The sequence below is a fragment of the Balaenoptera acutorostrata genome, chromosome 3 (assembly GCF_949987535.1).
Source record: "Balaenoptera acutorostrata chromosome 3, mBalAcu1.1, whole genome shotgun sequence".
NCBI classification, from domain to species: domain Eukaryota; kingdom Metazoa; phylum Chordata; class Mammalia; order Artiodactyla; family Balaenopteridae; genus Balaenoptera; species Balaenoptera acutorostrata.
The window spans coordinates 63,688,779-63,710,505 of NC_080066.1; the positions used below are offsets into that span (position 1 = coordinate 63,688,779).

General features: G+C 49.1%; 1 protein-coding gene across 7 annotated transcripts; it reads right to left on the reverse strand.

Annotated features, from left to right (window-relative positions):
- Window positions 1–11,964: 11,964 nt before the first annotated feature.
- Window positions 11,965–19,926, reverse strand: ISLR2 (immunoglobulin superfamily containing leucine rich repeat 2). 7 transcript variants are annotated; one of them, XM_057544740.1, is made up of 3 exons: window positions 19,908–19,926; window positions 16,836–16,949; window positions 11,965–15,405 (listed from the first exon to the last, which is right to left on the reverse strand). In XM_057544740.1, exon 3 carries the CDS (start codon window positions 15,395–15,397, stop codon window positions 13,154–13,156), a length of 2,244 nt encoding a protein of 747 aa, XP_057400723.1. In that variant the 5' UTR covers window positions 15,398–15,405; window positions 16,836–16,949; window positions 19,908–19,926; the 3' UTR covers window positions 11,965–13,153. The 7 variants fall into 7 exon arrangements, with proteins under 7 accessions (XP_057400723.1, XP_057400721.1, XP_057400719.1 ...); XM_057544738.1 differs by lacking the exon at window positions 19,908–19,926 and adding an exon at window positions 17,979–18,215; XM_057544736.1 differs by lacking the exon at window positions 19,908–19,926 and adding an exon at window positions 17,937–18,215.
- Window positions 19,927–21,727: the final 1,801 nt, after the last annotated feature.

Here is a 21,727-nt window from a genome sequence, read left to right on the forward strand (position 1 = left end):
CACGGGCCCAGCCGCTCTGCGGCATGTGGGATCTTCCCAGGCCAGGGCTCGAACCCGTGTCCCCTGCATTAGCAGGCAGATTCTCAACCACTGCGCCACCAGGGAAGCCCTAGGTGTATACTTTTTTAAAAGCAGGAGTTGCGATATTAACATCAGAAAAAAATAAAATTCAAAGCAACCCACATTAAAAAAAACAAGGAAACTATTTTATATTAATAGATGGTATAGTCCACCAAGAAGATATAATGGGCATAAACATGTATGCATCTACTAATACAGCTTTGACAGAAGTATAAGGAGCAAACAAATCTACATTCAAAGTGGGAGATTTTTAACCATCTCTCAGGAGATTAGATCAGATAGAAAATAAGTAAGGCTATGAATGTTTTGATAATAAGTAGCTTGATGTAAAAAGTTACCTAAAATATTTTACCCAGTAATTGGAAAGTACATATTTTCTTCAAGAACACATTGTTTTCCCCCAAAATTAAAGATTTTTAGGCCACAAAAGAAATCAATAAAATTCACAAAACAGAAATCATACATGACACCTTCACAAACCACATATAATAAAATTAGTTGTTGTTTTTTTTAAAGAATAGCCAAAAGAAACAATAGCAACAACAACCACAAAACCATCTACTTGAGAAATTTAAAATACACTTAGGAAAACTCTTGAGTTAAAGAGGAAATTCAAACTGTAATTACAAACTTTTTTTTACCTTGGTCAAATATATAAACTGTTTATTTACATAAAATTCAACCACTTTTAAGTGTACAATTCAGTGGCATTAAGTTCATTCATACTGTTATGCAACCATCACCACTATCCATCTCCAGAAGTTTTTCCATAATCCCATACTGAAACACAGACTTTTTATAAGAATAAAAACATGACATAGAAAACTTGTGGAATTTTTCTGAAACAATATGCAGAGGATTTATAACCTTCAATAAATTTATTCAAAAGCAAAAATTTTCAAAAATTAAGCTTCAACTCAAGGAGCTAGAAAAAACGTAAACCCAAGGAAAGTGAAAATTGGTAAAAAGAAAAATCAGAAATCAACGAACTAGACAAAAAAAGTAGTAGAGTTGATCAGCAAAAACAAAAGCTGGTTTTGTTTGTTTTAAGCCCACAGCTTGGGAATCTAATAAAAAAAGGAGACATAAATAAACAACATTAGGAGCAATAATGAGGACTTGATCATGTGGATAAATAAATACAAGAATTGGCTATAAAAACAACATTAACATATCACAGAGAAAATCCCAAGGAATCTTCAAAAAATTCTTAGAATAATAACTGAGTTCAACAAGGTTGCAGAATGTAAGACTGACACACACAAATCATCACATTTTTATATGCTAATAATGAACATGTGCAAACCGAAATTAAAAACACAGTACCTTTAATGATCACCCCAAAGAAAATGAAATACTTATGTATACACTTAGTAAAATATGTACAGAATCTGCATGCTGAAAATTACAAAATGCTCATGAAAGAAATTAAAGACAACTGAAACAAATGGAGAGACATATCATGTTCATGGATTAAAAGACTCGACATAGTAAAGATGTCCATAAGTTTAATACAATTCCTATAAAAATCCCAGTAAGGTTTTTTTTTTTTTAAACATAGACAAGCCTATTCTAAAAATATTAGGGAGAGGAACAGCCCCTAGAATCATGACAAGGAAAAGTAAAATGGAAAAAATCACTCTACTAGACACTAAGTACTACTGTCTAGCTACAATAATTCATAGAGTATGGTATCAGTCAGTGGAGGGATAGATACATAGATCAATGGAAGAGAATAGAGAACCCAGAAATAGACCCATTCCAATATGCCCAACTGATTTTTAACAAAGGTGCAAAAGCAGTTCACTGGAGGAAGGATAGCCTTCTCAACAAATAGTGTTGGAGCAATTGGATATTCACAGGCAATGGGCTCTCTGCCTAAACCTCCCACTTTATACAAAAATTAACTTGTAATGAATCATAGATGTAAATTTAAAACCTATAACTAGAAAACTTTGGGGAAAAAAATAAAAGAAAATCTTCAGGATCTATGGCTTGGCATAGAGTTCTTCAACTTGACAGCAAAAACACGATTCATAAAAGGAAAAATTGCTAAATTTGACCTCATCAAAATTAAAAATATTTGCTATATGAAAAACTCAGTTAAGAGGATAAAAAGAAAAACTACAGTGTGGGAGAAAATATTTGCAAGCCATATATCCAACAGAGGACTAGTATATGAAATATACAAAGAACTTTCAAAATTCAACAGTAAAAAAACCCGAAAAATCTAATTAGAAAACGGGCAAAAGACATGAACAGACACTTAGCTGAGAAGGATATATAGATGGCACATAAACACATGAAAAGATGTTCAACATCATTCGCTACCAGGGAACTGCAAATTAAAACCATACAATGAGATATCACCACACACATATCAGAATGACTAAAATAAAAAACAGTGAAGGCACCAAATCCTTGTGAGGATGCAGAAAAACTGGATCACTCATTGCAGTAGGAAGAATAATGGCCCTCCAAAGACATATATGCCCTAATCCCTAGAACCTGTGCATATGTTAGGTTACATGGCAAAGGGGAACTAAGGTTGCAGATGGAATTAAAATAATCAGCTGACTTTAAAATGCGGAGATTATCCTGGATTATCTGGGTGGACTCAATGTGATCCCAAGGATCCTTAAAAGTAGAAGGACACAGAAAAGAGACACAGAGATATGATGACAGAAGTAAGATCAGAGAGTCTAGAAAAACACACACATATATGTATGTGGTCACCTAATCAATGACAAAGGTGCCAAGGCCTTATACTGAGGGGAAGATCATCTTTTCAATAAAAGATGTAGAGTCAACTGGCTCTCCACATAGAAAAATATGAATCTGGACCTCACCTTACTCCATACACAAAAATAACTTCCAGATGGCTTGTAGATCTAAATGTAAAAGGCAAAAAATAATGCTTTTAGAAGAAAACATAGGAGAATATTTTCATGATCTTGGGATGTGCAAAGATTTCTTAAACATGGTCCAAAAAAGTTCGAATCATATAGAAAAAAAATCAATAAATTGGAATACATTAAAATTAAGAACAGCTTTTCATTAAAAAAAAAAACACACATGAAAAGAGTGAAAAGAGAAGCCATAAAGAGGGAGAAGACATTTTAAATACAAAGGATTCCTATCCAGAATATACAAAGAACTCAAGGAATCAATAAGAAAAGGATAGACAACCCAATAGAAGAATGAGTAAAAGACACTTTACATAAGAGGATATCCAAATGGATAATAAATAAGTGTTCAACTTATGAATCGTCAGCGAAATGCCAATTATAACCACAGTGCAATGCTGCTATACATCTAACAGAACATCTAAAACCCAAAGCAGACAGCTCTGAGTGTTGATGAGGACTCACTGCTGGTGCAAGTGTCAGTTGGTACATATTGAAAAACTGTTTGACAGTATCCACCAAAGCTAAGTATATGCACACTGTATTGACTTGCAATTCTTTTTTTTTTTTAAAGGAAGTATTCCCTCTGCTTTTTCTTTTTTTTTTTAATTGGAGTGTAATTATTTACAATGTTGTGTTAGTTTCTGCTGTACAACGAAGTGAATCAGCTATATGAATACATATATCCCCTCCCTCCCCATCCCACCCATCTACGTCATCACAGAGCAGCAAACTAAGCTTCCTGTGCTATATAGCAGGTTCCCACTAGCTATCTATTTTACACATGGTAGTGTATAGATGTCAATCCTAATCTCCCATTCTCCCACCTTCCCCTTCCCCCCTTTCCCATGTCCACATGTCTGTTCTCTGTTTCTATTCCTGCCCTGCAAACAGGTTCATCTGTTCCGTTTTTCTAGATTCCATATATATGCGCTAATATACGATATTTGTTTTTCTCTTTCTTTGCCTTGCAATTCTGCTCCTATAAAAATGTACAAATTCTCCAAAGATATATACAGGAATGTTTATAACAGCACTATTTCTTTTGTTTTCTTTCTTTCTTTTTCTTTTTTTTTTCTTACAAAACTAAATAAACTCTCAAAAAGTTTATTCATATTAATTTCTTTGAATTTAATTTTTATTTTATATTGGAGTACAGTTGATTTACAACATTCTGTCAGTTTCAGGTGTACAGCAAAGTGATTCAGTTATATATATACATATATCCATTCTTTTTTAGATTCTTTTCCCATATAGGTTATTATAGAATATTAAGTAGAGTTCCCTGTGCTATACAGTAGGTCTTTGTTGATTATCTATTTTATATATAGTAGTGTGTATATATAACAGCATTATTTCTAATAGCCCCAAGCTGTTGCATAAATGTTCATCAACAGTAGTACGAATAAATGAATTGTGGTATATTCACGTGATGGAATACTATACAACAGTGAGAATGAATATATGCAATGATGTGGATGAATCGATCTCACAGACACTATAAATACAGGCAAAACTAATCTATGATGTTAGAAGTTAGGATAGAGGGGGAAGGGGAGTGACTGGAAGAGAGCATGGGGAGGCTGCTAGGTGCTAATTTTCCTTTTGTTGATGTGAGTGCTGGTATACATGCTTTCTCTTTGTGAAAATACATTTCTGTATGCATGTTATACTTCAATAAAAATCTAACTGAAAAAGAATACATCTTCTGACATGCCTCAAAAATACACAATGTGAAATGAGCAAAGTACAAGGGAAAATACATAAATCCACAATCATAGAAGGAGATTTTAATACATCTTTCTCAGAAATTAATAGGACAAGCAAACCAAAAAACTGGTGAGGAAACAGAAGATGTAACCATAAAATTAAAAAACTTGATCTAATGAACATATAATCATGAACCCAACAATTCAATAGTAAACATTCTTTGCAAATATATATAAACATTTACAAAAATTAACTACATACTATTCCTCAGAGCAAGTTTTAATAATCAAATAACCAACATCATACAGTCCTTATTCTCTGAACATAATACAGCTATTAGCATCAAAAACAAAAGTGGCGGGGAAAAATACATACATTTGGAAATTTAAAAGCACATGTCTAAATAATTCATGAGTCAAAGAACAAATCTCATGGAAATAAAATATTTAAAACTAAATGACAATGCAAACACTCTCTATCAAAAATTGGGAGATGTTGTTAAAGTGGCACTTAGGGGGTCATTAATAGCTATAAATGCATATATTGAAATGAACAATTAAAATACATTAAAATGGGGGCTTCCCTGGTGGTGCAGTGGTTGAGAATCCGCCTGCCAATGCAGGGGACACGGGTTCGAGCCCTGGTCTGGGAGGACCCCACGTGCCGCGGAGCAACTGGGCCCGTGAGCCACAACTACTGAGCCTGCGCGTCTGAAGCCTGTGCTCCGCAACAAGAGAGGCCGCGATAGTGAGAGGCCTGCGCACCGCGTTGAAAAGTAGCCGCCGCTCGCCGCAACTAGAGAAAGCCCTTGCACAGAAACGAAGACCCAACACAGCCAAAAATTAATTAATTAATTAATTAATTTTAAAAATATATATATATATTAAAATGAAGAAAGTTTAAAAATTAATGAATTAAGAACGGAACTCAAAATGTAAACACCAAGAGTTGTATTGGTCTGATTCAGGCGGATCCTGTGCCACGGGTCCCTGCAGCGCTGCTCAGAGAGAAAAGTACGTCGTTGGTACCAACAGGATCCTGGGCAGCCTCACAAAAGAGTTCCGTGCTCCACTGTGGTGTGAAAGCAGCAAAAGACCTTTGTGCGAGGCCCCAGTGGAAGCTGAGTCCTGCCTGCAGACCTCCCAGACTTCACCCTAGCAAGCACCACCATCAATCAGGCTGGCCCCGGGCCACAGGCTAGCTCCCTCTCCTGGGAACACCTCTGTGCTGAGACTGTGCTCGGTCCCCTGTCTGACTTGCCCCAGGTGACATTTGTTCTTACAAAACCCTGGGACCACAGTAGCTCAAGATGGAGGGGAGTAGAGCCCTAGACCCCTGGTGGGGTGTGGATAGTGGAGGTAACACCCTTCACATGCACTGGGGGAAACTGAACTGAACCAAATGGAAGCTCCCTGAGCTGGGGTTGTGTTAATGACACTGCTTATATGTCCATACAGATACATACATGTTTACAAATACATGCAAAAAAGGTCTGAAAAGATACATGCTACCTCAGTAAGAGTGGTTATCACTGGGGAGAGCTCTGAGATTGTGGGTAGTGATCAAGGGGTTTCAGTTAGTCAGCATTTAATTTAGGGCAAGAATGCATTCATATGTCACTTAATTTGTCACTTAAATTTCATAAAAATTCTTTCAGAATGAGACTGGATGGTTTTCGTTGGATGGGGTACTATAAATAATGCTTTTTTTCTATATACTTCTGTATTTTTCAATTTTCTATTGAAACACTACCAATAGAACTTTCTGTGATGATGGAAATGTTCTATCTGTCTGCTGTCCAATATACAGTAGCCGCTAGCAATGTGTGGCTATTGAGCACTTGAAATGTGGCTAGTGTGACTGAGGAACCGAATTTTTCATTTCATTTCATTTTACCTAAGTAAAATTTAAATCTAAATAACCACATGTGGCTAGTGGCTGCTGTATTGGACAGTGTGGTTCTATAATGACGTATTACTTTGTTGCTTTATTTCCAAGGGTTATTTTTCCGCTTTTAAAAATTGAGGTATAACATACAATAAAGTGCACAGATTTTAAGTTTGTAGCCTGATGAATTTTGACAAACCACCACCCAGATCCAGATATGAAACATTTCTTGCACCTCAGAACACTCCTTTGATTGCTCCCACTCTAGCCAGTGCCTTCCAATACTATTCTGACTTCTTTCGCCAAAAATTAGTTTGACTCGTATTTGAACTTCATGTAAATGAAATCATGCATTGCATATTCTTCTTTCACTCAACATTATGACATCCATGCCATTGTATGTAGTTGTAGCTTTGTTCTTTTTCGTGGTTTTTTTTCGTGGTTGTGTGGTATTCCATTGTATGAATATACCACAGTTTCCACTCCCCGCCCCCAAATCTACTCTTGGTGAATAGTTGGGTTATTTCTAATTTGGGGCTATTACAAATAAAGCCACTGTGAACATTCCTGTACTTGTGTCCACCAAAAGACTTGTTTGTCTTTGGTGGACCTAAGCGTTCATTTCTATTGGGTATATGCCCAAGAGAGAAATTGCTGAATCACAAGCTATATGTATCTTTACCTTTAGTATACTGTCAAAATTTTCCCAAAGTGGCTATAACCATTTACATTGAGTCATGCATAACTTTTATAATTGGGGGGAAGCTATTTTGAGAAATGAGAGAGACAGCAAGAGAAACCCTTTTTCTAGACAAACTCCATAATTAGCAGCAAATTTAGCAATACTATGTAAAATACATCATCCCTCGCTTAAACTGATTTATATAAGTATTGGGAGGGGGTTTGGCTTGGAGTCTAAGAGTTCTGATGTTGGAGTCAGATAACTGAAGTATAAACCTCAACCCTGCAAATGACAGCTGTGTGACCTTCAGCAAATGACTAACCCTCTCTGCTCTTTGGTCTCTTTGCCTGTAAATGGAAATAATAATATCACCTCACAGGATTATTGTAAGGATTAATAAAATAATGCTTATAAGTTCCATAGTATGTGTCTTAAATATGGTAAGAGTTTAATAAATGTTAGCTACTATTGGTATTATTTGGTTAATATTTTTATTAACATTTGGTGACCAGTAGCATTTTTAGCCCGTCTTAATACATGATAGGCCACTTTTATTACAAAGCATTGATAATTAATTCTCCATTCCCATTCTTTCCCCATTTCACCACTGATCAATTCTTATGAAGTTCCTATCTGAGCTCTATGATTGTGGCAGTTTTTCTCTCAAATGGTTGGATGCCTTGAATGGCTTTTAGACTCAATTTAAGGACCAGTTTGCTCGAGTGTTGCTAAGAGAAAATGCATCTAACTTGCCAAAACCAAATTAACTCCTAATACACAAGGGGAAATGTTTAAGCAGTAAACAGTTGATAAAAATATAAACACTTTTATTCTCCTTATTCCATGTGGGCTTAAACTTAATTATTGAACTTACATTCACATGTCCAGACAAAGCATATGCAATTAACACAATTTTAAAAATCATACCATCTTCAAATTACCTAAATTACTTATTCAACCAATGGATGATACAAAATCTTTCCAACTAATTTAACCCAACAAGTCTTCCCATCATGGGGTCCTTGGATGGCTCTTATTTTTTTTTAATCCATATCAAGTCTCATGAGGAATACTGGCCATATTTTGAAATAAACGCTAATATTGTAAGACATTTTATAATTCAATCTCTTTTATATGCCAGTCACAGTAGATCTTTCATTTTCAATATAATGTTATTCTCTGTTGAGTCATAAGGCAAAATCTTGTCATTGAACACATATGCATGGGTGGGAGTGTTGTAAATGCAATCAATTAATTGACACATTACAACTGAAGTGGCTCTGCTTGCTCCATCCTCAATTTTCCAGAATTTCTCTTCTCAATATCTTTATCTTGCAGATTTACAAGGTAAAGGTATTTGTTAGGTCAGACTTGGCAATTTATGGTCTCTATTTGGGGCCTTTCTTATATCCTAGTACCTGGGCTTGGCTTTTTCAGCAGAAAATGCATCTAATCCCTAAAAGAACAAGGTCTCCCAGTTTTTTTTGCTCAGTGCTCTTGCAGTCATGGTTCTTTCTCTGCAGATGATGCCTCCTGTTGTGCAGACAGAAGGTTCCTCTTTCCCTGTGGAGTGTCTCATAACTGGGGCTCTGATATTAACAAACCTGGGGCAAGGCAGTCATAGCAAGATGCCACCTCCCTTTCCTCTATGTACCAAAATGCATCATTCTGACATCCCGGAAGGAAAACCAAGATTAGCATCACAACCAGGGAATAGCAGTCCAAACATTTACTGACCCAAGTAATCTTCAGGGATGTTAGCTTTAGTTGTGGTTGTTATTCAGGTGTCATGGGCAGGGCTGCATTCCAGACACAAGATCAGGAAGCAGAGGACCCTACACCAGCTGCTTCTTCCTCAAAGAAGCCCTGCCTCCCTTTGTCCTTTTATTAATGGACTTTCTCGAATGATCTTCAAGATGGTTCTCATTCCAGCTGACCTTTAGGAGACACTTGTTGGGGAGGACTCCTTTCAAATCACCTTTCTGCAGACAGTTTTCCAATCTGATTCAAGGCCACATCCTGGGCATCTGGTTTCTGTAGCTCAAAGAATTACTGCTCCTGATAAATTGCTCTGAGTTCCAAGGCTACTGCTGTCATATTGCATTCTCTGACTATTTTCCAGGTACCCTCATACACATTCAGACTCTCTCTCTGTCTCTCTCTGTCTTCAACCCATTAGACTCCATTCCCATCCACATAAGTTTTACAACAAAATACACTGGAGAGAGTTAGCTAGCACAGCACCTGAAGCATACAGCAGAGGCTCAAAAATGTGCATTGAATGAAAAGCTTTGGAGCCCTGAAGTGAGGGATGGAGGTGGGGATCACATCACCACACCTCTGCAGGTTCTCACAGAGCATGTGCCAATTGCAACATCAGGCCTGGGGGGTGGAAGTGAGGAAACACATTTTAAACTGCTCAACAACTGGTTCCTTGGCGGGAGGGAGTGAAGAGTGAGTCCCCATGTCTGGATAAATATAAACTGAAGTTGCAAAACCACCTGATGGGGACTGTGTAGAAAAGAATTAAACCTCAAGTGGGTAGTTGAATTAGTAAGTCTTCAGTGTCCCTTCCAATCCTGGGATTTTATAAGATTCCTTGAGGAAGAAAAAAGGGAGAGGCAGAAAAAAAGAGAACAGAGAGGAGAGAAGGGGAGGAAATGAAAGAATAAAATTTAAAAGGAGATAAGAAGGAAGGCCAGAGGCTGGGGACCATTCTGTTCATGAGCCAAACGTTCGGACAGAAGCTACAGAGTTCCTGAGAGGGCTGGTATCTCAATGGGCAGTCGGCAGAGTGTCACAGCACCGTGGTCCTTAGCCTCCAGCACCCACCCATTCCTGTCCTATGGGCCAAGCTTTTGGGCCTGGCCTTGTCCAGGGAGCACGAGGCCGAGCAGAGCAGCGATGTGTTCGTTAGAAAGGTTGGCCCCGGACAAAGAAGGGGCAGAACTCTCAGCAACTCTGCACAATCCCTTGGGGGCACTCAGGATCCTAGGGGGTCTCCAGGAGGGTTCTCAATCCTTAGGACAGGGGGGAACAAGAAGGAGGCCTTCCCTCTACCCCCTCCTCCCATGAGGAGAGGACTGGGGGGGGGGGGACGGACATTGGTAAGCACTCACCAGCCCAGCCAGGCCTGTGCCCAAATGCAACTGTGTGGGTGGCTTCCTGAACCACAGGAATTGGGCCAGTCCCTGCCCCCTGCTCAAAGGCAGCATTTGCAGATAGAACAAAGCAGCCCTCTTCCTAAAAGATATTTCTGAGCTACGTCCCTGACAGTGGTGTGGGCTGCAGTGGTGGGGCTTGGGCTGCGGTCCTCAGAGGGGAATTTTTCTCAGAGACAGCTTTGCTGGTCTGGGAAGGGAACCTGGGCTCTGGCCCTGGGAAATGTCCCAGCTACTGCCTCTGCCAGGAGACAAGCTAGGACAGGACGCTGGTTGTCTGGACCTGGGCCTGGTCCCCAGACTGGCCTGGTCCAGTTAGGAAGACCTGCTACCCACAGAGACGGTGAGGGATGAGAAGAGATTAGAAGCAGGAAGAAAAGAGAGTAGAGATGGACTCTTCACCTGCCCCCCTCGTTTCTATTCCTTTCCTCTTCCACCACTCTTCCTAGCTGCTCCCCATCCCCTGGGGGGATTCAGCTGAAATACAACCGGCCCAACCCCAGCACTGTAGGCTGGACAGGAGCATCCACTCTGGATCTCTCTGTCTCTCCTGTTCCCCACCCAAGAAGCCCCATTTCTAGGACTATTAAATCAGTGTGCTTCCAACCCTGATGGTACATGTGCACCCACCTCAGACCACACCAACAGTCACACGCCCTGCCAGGTGTCCATGCATCATTCACTGAGCACCATCCCCCAACACACACACGCACACGCACACGCACACACACGCATGGCTCCTGGGCTAAAAGTGTCAGCTTGTTCTGTGGAATCAACCTTGCCGATTTCCCCCTTTGCTGCTCTCCATCATTTGCCTGCTCTGTAATTTGTGTTACTTGTGACATCTTTTGTGCACAAGTCTTGCCCCTATGCATCTTCAGAGAACCAAAGCTGGTGTTGAGACACAGAAACTAGGCAGTCCTCACACGCACAGCCACACCCCATCATCGTGCCGGTGTCAACCCAAGGAGGATTGTGCATTCGCACACACTCACACACACACACTCTGGAGCTCCCCGCGTTCAGTCTGCAGAGAGCCACCCCTCCCTCTCTGCGAGCCCTCCCCACTCACTTCCAGCCTCCCCCATCCCACCTGGTTTCCCCCCTCCATCCCTGAGCTGGAGGCACCAAGAGCAGGCACCAGGTGTAAACACCTGGTAAAATCACAAGACAAACAAAAAATCACACAAAGGATCCCAACGGGAGGATCCTATGGGCTCCTTCCTTCTGCTGTTTCCTCCTGCATCCTCCAGGCTTCCTGCCTCTGTCCCCCGACAAAGAGTCACCAAGGCCAGTTCAAATCGATTGTTTTATTGACTGTTTACATACAGACGCCTTTAGAAAAGGGTGCGGACTCCAGGGGGCTATTCAGCCCCGGGCCGCACTTGTGCTGCGCTTCACGGACAGGACTGGTCCCGATGCCCCAAACCCCCCACCCCAACCCCTAGGCTTTTCTGCAAGAAAGAAAAAAGACCAGCGCCCGAGTCGCCGCGCCGCGTCCCCTCTCCCCGCCCTCCCTCCCTCCCGCCCGCCTCCCTACTCTACCCTTGACACACTTTTACAGGACACAGACTTTTCTCCTACAGAGCACGCTCCTCTAGGACTACAGCCGCGCAAATATTACTATTCTCGCGGAAGGAGGGGCGGGGCGGGGGGGCGCGAGGACCGAGGGGCTTTTCTCCATCCGGATCCCGCCGCACGGTCACGCGCCGGCTTTGTGCGAACCGGGGCGCTCGCCCCTCACCAGAGACCCGGTCCAGGAGGCCGGGGTTGGCTTCCGGCGCCCCTGGTGCTTCTCGAGCTGAGGTCTGGGCCGCATGCTGCAGCGCAAGCGGAGCTGTCGAGTCTCCAGAAATTCCCGACTGACTTACAACGAAATTGGCCCGGGACCAAGGCCGCACCCTCCGCGGAAACAGGGCGCGTGGTTTTGCGGCGCTTTAAGTTAGGAGAGAGGGCGAGAGAAGACGGATTCCCCCCATCCCCAGACACGCACACACCCAGTTTTCCCAGAGGCTAGCAAGGGAGTGTTAGCACCAGATCCGGAGTGTCACTGTCTTTGAAAACAACGAAAATATGAAAATCGGAGCGCGGAGCTGAAAGGCGCCGCAGGCATCCGTCTCGGCTCCAGCTGGTCAGAAGCGGAGTGGGGGACGGGGGACAGAAGCGTTTGGTTCCCAGTCATAAGGGGGCTTTGAAACTAAAAACTGGGGAGTTGCCACAGAATTCCGGCTTCTGGGATGTGTACCCCGGAAAGGGCGGAGTAGGGGTTGAGGCGGGACCCCATAGCGCTCCACGCTAAGGACATCTCCTGGGGGTCCCGGGCTGACCCCCGAGCCACAGCATGCCCATCAGATGTTTCCAAAGTCTTCTCCCATTTCCTCTGGCTTCCGAGCCCACTGTGGAGCGGGCTCGGGGCGGATTTCGCTGATAATTGCAGTGGGAACGGAGAGGCTTGGATTTCGTCTCACGGTCAGCGGGTGGTGTCTTATACAGGGAGGGAGGAGCGGGGAACTGTGCTCGCCATGGAGGGGAATTCAGCCCACGAGGACAATGACCGTCGTGGGTGGGACTCCCCACTAGAAGTCCCCAGTAGTCAAGGTTAGGGGGTGGTAAGGGGGTGGAGTAAGTGAAAGTTGGGGGGGGGCATAAATCCTGCCAGCCCAAGGCTTCTGCTCCCAGGCACCCAAGGTGGGGGATGGGAATGGGCTGCCAGACGGGCTGGGGGTTCAGCCCGCTGTCTGCCTGTAGTTGCCGTTAATCTCCTGGGCGATGTTGACTGCTTCGGCACCCAGGGGCAGCCGATCACTGTACTCGGAGCCCGCCTCGAACTCCTCCTGGTTGGCCTTGGACTGGGATTCCACCAGCGAGCAGGCCGCCAGGCTCTCCTCCCTCTGCAGGTCGCCATCTGGGTCCCCCTGCTCTGCTTCTTCGTCAAGGCCCTCCCCGGGGGTCTCCTCTGGCTCCTCGACGCCCGCCTCGCCGCCTGCCGGGTAGCTTTTCTCGGACTCGAGGTAGGAGGCACGCGGGTCGAAATCGGCGGCGATGCGCTTCTCCATGGGATCCGGGGCCTGCGGCCTCAGGATAAGACGGTAGGGCTTGCCCGGGTGTTTGGCCAGCAGATGGCAGCAGGCGGCGCCCAGCAGGGGCACGGTGGCCAGCACCAGGAGGAACACACTCACGGCCACGATAACCAGCAGAGAGGGCAACTCTTTCTTGGTGGCGAACACCACTTGCACGTGGCAGGCCTCGCCTGCCAGCGCCAGACACACGGAGTAGTTGGTCCCGGGCCGCAGGCCACGGAACCAGTAGGCGTTGACGCCCTCCTCTACACGCGACCACTGCACTGCTGCACCGCCCCCCGCCGGGCACAGATAGAGCAGGCGCAATGGCCGCCGTCCGGGCCGCCCTGCTCCCGCAGCCGCGCCGGGCCCAGGGCCCCATCTTGCCGCCAGTGGTGTCAGCTGCACCCGCGCCTCGCGCTCCGCCACGTCCAGCGCGATGACGCCCAGCTCAAAGACATGCGGCTTGAGCTCGGCACTCTGGTTGAACGCGTGGTTGGACACGTACCGCGAGGGGTCCCCGTGGCCACACCGTTGCTCCTCCACCGGGTCAGCAGAGACCTGGTCTTCCGCCTCTTCACCCTCACCTGCCTCCTCGTCCCCCTCCGGCCCCGCCTGTGTCTCCCCGAGGACGCTAACCCGGCCCAGGCCTTGGCTTTTGATTTTGCCCTCGGGCTTGGAAGGTAGGACACTGTTGCCCCGGGTTTTGGCTGTGGACTTATGCTCCGAGGTTGGAGCCTGCCCATCAGGGTCTCCCCCTGCGCCAGGAGCGTGCTTTGGGGGCCCTGCAGCTGCCACTGCCACGCGAACTGACGTGGAGTTGGCACCCAGCTCGTTGTGGGCACGGCATGTGTAGATGCCTGCCTCCTTGGCACTCAGGAGGGGCACCAACAGGGAGCCGTTTGTAAGGGCCAGGAAGCGCGGGGTAGCTGGGGGCGCGGGCCAAGCGGGTGCTGGAGTCGGGGTTGGAGCCTCTGTCTGCGTTGGCCCGTCCCCATCTCCTTCCTCCTCCCCGTCTTCCGCCCCGTCCCCGTCGTCCTCCCCGCTCAGGATCGGCGGCACTAACACTACGGTGCCCCCCGGGATCTGAAGTTGCCATTGCAGGCGGGGCGTGGGGTGTCCTTCGGCGACGCAGTGTAGCATGAGCGTTAGGCCGGAGCGCAGGGGGCTGCCCGGCGCCTCAGGCGGCGGCTCAACACTCAGATGCACGCTGGGAGGTACACAGGACAGGGCGGGCAGGCGGTGCACCGGCACCCCCTGCAGAGCAGGAGGAGAGGCGCACGCGATGGAGTCGGGCTCCGGTAAGGAGACCCGGGTGCTGGCGGCCCAGGCCTGCAGCCACACAAGGCTGCAACCGCAGTGGAAGGGGTTGTGATAGAGTTGCAGATGTGACAGCGCGCTTAGCGCATCGAAGGTGCCAGGAGCCAGTGTACGAAGCCGGTTGTTGTTGATGCGTAGGGAGCGCAGGTCGGGCAGTGCACCGAGTGCGTCCCGGGGCAACGAGCCCAAGCGGTTGTGGTTCATCTTGAGTAGCTGTAGAGCGCTCAGGTTACGCAGGTCGCTCCATGGGAAGCTGGATATGAGGTTGTGGCTCAGGTCGAGGTTCTTGAGCTGGCTCAGCACCGCCAGCGAGCCCAGTTCCACGGTGCGCACCTCATTGTGCGCCAGCCACAGCGACGTGACCTGCGTGACGTCGGCGAAGGCCCCACGTCGCAGCACGGTGATCTTGTTCGCCGACAGACTAAGCGTGGTCACGTTGGCCGGTAGTCCTTCCGGCACCTCGCGCAGCTCCTTGTAGGCGCAGTCGGCGAATTGGTGCGCGTACTTGTCCACACAGGCGCACGGCTCTGGGCACGCTCCGGCCACTCCTAGCAGCGCCCAAGCCAGCCACAGGGCCCTCAAGGGCACCATCGCGGATCCTGCAGGTGGAAGCCGGGGGAAGAGGGGAGAAGGTGACTCACTGAGCCCCAGCGTCCCTTCCCTATCCATCTGCCTCCTCCATAAACCCGTCTAGGGCAGGTCCCAGGGCTGCGGTAACTTTCTCCTCTGTGCCCAGCAGCCTCTCTTAGGCACGAGTTGGAGCTCAGTAAAAGTCTTAGGATTCAATGCTTGCTCCCTCTCAGGGCCCTGACTTCCTTTTCTAGCCGCCTCGTACCTTGCTCTTTTTTCTCTACCTATCCCATCAGCCTGGGGCTGAGCCCTCCACAGAGTGGGCCGCTAGCAGGTCTGCCCTGGGCTTTGCATCGAGCCCTGACTATGTTTCTAAGCCTTCATTTAACTCAGTGAAAGGGATACATAGAAAGGGTATTTTTGTCCGTGACCGCCTGTCCTCCCTTGAACTCTTTGTCCCACGGCACAGCACTCGCCCACACACGCCCATACAAGCGCACAATACAAACACACGCCCAGGCACCTGCCATCAAACCGACAACTTCTGCAGGGGCTTAGGGGTTCACAACACATTTCCTAGACATACAAACACAAAGACACCCAGACACAGACACAATATATCCTGGAGACCTCATTGTTCTCTCAACTGAACACAGCATTTGTACAGCGTTCTCCACCACGGGGCAAAGTGCTTTCCTGTTCATTGTGAGAATTGACAGACACCAGGGCACAAGTCCTCACACAGACCAACCCACACACAGGGACACAGGCGAGCACTTGCGCCTGTACACAGCCCTCTCAGACTGAAATCCCAGCGGATCAGCAAATGCTGAGAACTTGCTGCAGGTGGCAAGAGGCTTGGGACCGGGGAAACAGACTCGTCAGGTCCCTCTTCGGCCGCAATTGAAGCCGCCTGCCCTGGGCTGCAACTCCTAGGAGGGGAAAACCAACAGGGCCCCTCGATCAACCTTCCTTCTCAGGAAGGAGGTCCTCCTCCGAGCTGGGACCAAGAGCAATGGAGGGAGGTCACTAAAGATCCTCGCTCCCCCCTCTGCATCTTCCCAGATGGCTCCCATGGGGGCGGGGGAGTCCCTAGCCGATGGGTCAAGGGGGCTGCCACTAGCTAATCAAGTAGAAGGTTTAAGATTCTGCCTCTTTTCTGCAGCCCACAATGCCTGAGGACAACCCCCCCCCCCAATAAAAGATTCGTATCCGCAGTCATACAAACGCACTTACAAACAGATTCTCCGCTCCCACTTAGGGCTCCTGGCAGGTTCGGCAGAGCCCCTCCCACCCTCTGGTCTTTGGAACCCGCGTTCCCCACTCCCTCTTGCTCCGGAGGGACGGCCCCTCCCCTCTTCTCCCCGGTCTCGCCTAGAGAGAGCCGGCAGGGTCTGGCACCCTGGATGGGATTTACCCCCATCTGGGTCAGCGTTACGGGGTGGTCTCCGCTGCTTACCCGCTGCTCGCTGACTCTCCGCGCGCTGCCCTCGGGCTGCAACCCCTTCTGCAGACTTGAGGTCGCGGAGCCAGGACGACAGCCCAAGGGCGCTTGCCACATCTGTTGCTGTGACTGTGGGGAAGATGGGGGAGAGGCAGAGAAAGGGACAGGTAAGTTGTGGACTCCCCTGGCCCTGAGGTCCCACTTCAGTTTTTCCTTTCGCCTCTGTTCCCCCCACCTCTCACTGGCTGCAGATTGAAGAGAGTCCTCGCGCGCTCCCGGGCTCAGCAGGGACGCGCACAGCCTCTCCCACCTCCCGCATCATCTACATTTGTTAAAGCCATAGAGACTCTTCCCCCGGCCAAGGAACGTTGGTCACAAAGGGGCGCCCCCACGCCCAGCGCCCTGGCCTGGCTCTTTCCAGTTCACCACACTCCCATAACCCTCATCCCGCCCCCCCTCATTTACACATCTGCAGACACTGTCACTATCCCTAATCACACGACTCCCTCCCCATTCAAACGCGTTGGCACAGACACAGACCCTCGCACCCTCCACACAGTCGCTCTTCATATGTTAGAATTACCCATCATCATGTAATAATCGCATCAATGTGTTGAGATCTCGCTACGTTCACACACATTTTCAAAGGCACACCTTCACCCGGGACGCTCAGCATTCCCCCGTCCTGCAGGCACACACATTCATGCGCACTCACCCTCACGCGCGGGTCCCGCCAGAGCCCGTTAGCTTTGCTGCTAATTGAATGCGAGCCTCTTTTACGCCCCGCAACACGTGAGACAAACCATCTTTGAGGAATTTGGGGGAAGGAAGAGCTCACGCCTGAAGAGGGGAGGGAAGCGTGTCTTTGCCTTAAAACTCTTTTTGCAAAGGCAGGCGGTGGCGCAGAGAGTCCTCGCGCGGGACCGGCTGAGCTGCGCGCCGCAGGGGTCGCGCGGACTCTTCCTTCCCGCACCCCCGCTGCTAGCCGCCTCCTCCCCGAAGCCACGTTCAACACGATGCATAATTGATAGTGTTAGCAGAGCGCCTCACCCTCCCTGCTATTTTTGCCTGGCTCTGGGCAGCTACGAGCCCTGGTTTCCCCAGCTCCCACCTCACCTCTTGCCAGCCCAACCCGAAGACTAGAACGCACCGCCCTACCGGGCGCTCCCCTGCCCAGCCTCCTCAGGTCGACTCTGTACGTCTCGCCTTTTGTGGCTAAACCAGCGCTGGAAGACCACCGCCCAGCTCGAGGGCCAGTGCGCACCGCTGGGTGGGGCAGGGCGCGTTGGTACCAGCCTCCGCTCCCAGGAAGCCGGCCCGAGCGCACCCAAGCGCCTCGCCCTCAGGACTTGCCAGCTAGGGGCGAATGGGGCTCCAGGGCTGCAGCAGACGGCAGTGTGGAAAGGGATGGTTACAAAACGTCTGCTCCTTTTGAGCACTGTGGGTTGGAGACTTCAGGCTTGAGCATCTCTCTTCCTCCTCCGCCCCCGCCATCATCTTCACGGTCTAACGAGCAAACACACCATCAACCCCACACACTGTCCCCCAAAGCCTCTGCGGCCCGATACCGCCCTAATGTTTGACACCCTCACACAACAACGGGCCTCAGCAGACTCGAATATTCGCTGTTCCGGACTCTCGCTTCCTGTTTCTGGAGAAACCCCGATATTTCTTTTGGCGACAAAGAAGTGGAAGCCCAGGGTTGTCGAGGCATTTGTATAAAACGCGATTTCTGTTCCCCCTCAGTGCCCATGGCAGCCCTGGAGACAGAGTTGCTGACCAGAATCGGAAAAGGGGTGCAGGCTTCGGGAAACACGCAGAGCCCCTGCCTTCCCCGGTATTTCCATAGACACTGAGCACTCCGGGCGCACGTGTTCCCCCCAGCCCTCACTCGGGCCGTGGCTGTCTCTGGAGGTGGGTCGGTTTGGGGCCTCTGAGATCAATCTTCCGATTTCAGTGTTGAGCATTTTAATGAGCTGGGGAGGTGGGGGAGAGAGACGGGTGAGGAGCGCTGCCTCTAAAGAGACCACCCGATCGGGGTTCCGAGGAGCCTTTATAAATTAAATATGAACAGACTGGCGCACACACACTTCGTAGCCTTCCCTCTCTCCTATTCCTGCGGTCGCTACAGGCAGCCCAGCCAGCTGGGACCAGCGCATCTCGCTCAACCCAGAATTCAGAACCCAGAACTTCATTCCATCTGCCCGTGCCTGTAGTTCCCACAGACGCCCCGGGGGAGGGGCGCGGGGGCGCCCTGAGGGAGACGGTGTCTTCGAAGAGGGAGGAGGAGTAAGAGGATCTTGACCGTGCGGTGGGGGCAACGAGAGCAGGTCCCTAGTCCAGGAGTGAGTCCGGGCGGTTTGGGCGGAATGGCGCGGCCGGCTGGCCTGGCACAGACCCTTTGTCTGCGGAGCAAGGGGGGCGTCCTGGGTGTGTTGTCCACGCGTCTTGGTAATCCTGAAGGGCAATTCGAGGAGCCTTGGCCAAGGAAGAGGGATCTGGGGAGCCGGGGGCCGAGCAGCGAGGTTGGAGAATCGGGTCCTGTATGGGGGTCCTGGAGACTTTCCCTGGCGGGGGGAGGGGAGCCTGGCGTAAAGGCAGTGACCGAGGCTCAGGCACGGAGGCGCGCGACTTGTGGACTCTCCACCCATTTTTCACCTCTCTTTATTTTGTTCGTTGGGAGGTTCTCTTTGCTTTCGGCTAGGAGGCGTACAGGGAGGCAAGCTGGGGATAACTTGGAAGGGTTGAAAGACTGGAAGACAGAGGCTGGGGAATGCAAGGTAAAATGAGCTCGCTCACTCTCCGCGGAGAACTTCCCGGACCGCAGGGACCCCACCCGCCCGAGTCCTGGGAACCTTTGGGGCCTGCAAGCCAAGAAAGACCCCCTTTCCTTGCTCCTTTGCCGGGGATGCTGAAGCCAGGGGAATTCTGCAGGGAGACAGGGCATCAGGCGCCTGGAGGGCGACTAAGGGCGCAGTGGTCACCCAGGCGAGGGCGCCGACTCCCGCAGACCCCCGCAGCTCCCGCCCACTCTCCAGCAAGCGCTTTTGTTCCCCAAGCCTGCCCTGGGGAAAAGACAACCCTTACCCCCGCCTTGGACCCTGAAGAGTTCAGTGCCCGCCCTAGCAGGGCTAGACCCCGAGTCGCCCCGGGCAGAATCCGCCGAGACCTAGGATGGGAGGTACGACTCCAGGATCAGCCTCCGAGCTCAGCTAGTAGAAGCCTGAGAGCATCTCGACCGGCGCCGCCAGGCGCGCAGGGGCCTCTAATGTCTGTAATGTTGATAATGGTACAGTTACTGAAGGGCTGGGGAACCGGGAACGAAGATACCACCCCCACCGCCGCCCAAGTCTTTGATGGTTAAAGAAACAGACACCTAATTAGGTGTGTGGAAGTAGGGGAGAGGAGGGATACAAGGTTCCAAGACACCAGCGTGGAGGGCCCAGATTTGGAATCTACAGAATCCGGGCTAAGGCTTTTTGACCAGGCTGGGATGCCGACCCTAGATACACCCAGGGCGGAGAGCTGGAGCTCTGGGCAGCTTTTTGTGGACCTCTAACTTCGACCTTGCCGACCCGCACGGTCCCGAGAGTAGGGCGGGTTAAAACCCCCGGATCCCGGCACCAGCTGCCCGGGTTCGGTCTATTCAAAGTCTCGGGCCCAGGCCTGGTTCGCGCGCGCCCCCTGCTGGAAACCGCCTGCCGGGCTCAGAGGCGCGGGGCAATGGCTGGGGTACCCTGGGCCCCGAGGATCGGCGGCTTGAGCCCGGGACCCCGGCGTGCGCTGCTCCCGGCTCTGCATCCTGTGGCGCAAAGTTCCGAAGTGGGAGACGCTAAACCAAGGCACCGAAGCTTTCCTTCCCATGCCCACCCAGCGTTATGTCCCAGGAATCTGCAGCCTCCTCACCCCTGCCCAACACGGGCAGAGCCCCGGCTTCGCACCCCATTGTGTTTTCAATGCCCAGGGCGCAATAGGCACCCTCTGGATGCTCATTGAGCAAGCCAGTAAGTTTAGTTCTCCTGGGACGAAACCTTCCTGTACTCCTCCCCAACCTTCCCTGTGTGGCATGAGTGCTTTCTCTCTGAGTCCAGTACCCAGGCCTAGAAGGCAGTCCTTAAGTCTTCTGACTTTGCCAGGGACTTATAAAATGCCCGAGATCTGAAAGAGAAAATAGTTTTCAGGCTCTAAGAGGGGGATAGAAAACTGCAAAGTTGGAAGTAATAGATGTTTGATTAAAGGTTTAGGACATATAACACTGTGCAGACGATTCAGTTGCACCTGCACTCAGAGCTGTACATGCCCTTGTTTTTAACATGCCAGGTGGGTGATTTAATGAATGAGGGAGAGTCCCTGAGAGTAAGAAAGCCAGGACCCAGAAGGGCATCACAGATCTCCAGCATAGCAGCCTACTCAGCAGACCCTTCCCACCTGCCCTCCAGCTAGAATCTCCTAAACACACAGCTTCCCACCTTTCAACTTCTGGAGTCCCCGTTATAAATGCCCCCCCCCCACAACCCCTGCTAACTTCCATCTCTCCTTTCCCTCATACACATGCTACATAGTGGTTAAGAGGGAAGATTCTAGCATGAGGCTCCACCATGTACTCACTGTGTGACCTTGGCCAAGTTACTTAACCTCTCTGTGCCTGGGGGTGGGGAAGGGGTATAAATAAGAATACCCATTTTATTGGGTTGCTTGAGGATTAAATGAGTCAATGCATGCAAAGCACCTAGTACCTGGTACTTAGGTAGTGCTCAGAAATGAGCTTTTATTTTTTTCAACAATAGCTAGAATTAGCCATCATTATTACCTTGCAGCGTTGGGTACAGGTATCTTGAGGTTCTGCTGAACCTGCTCCAACATGCTTGTGCCCTGCTTCCCCAGTAGGGGGAAAGACCTTGGCCCTT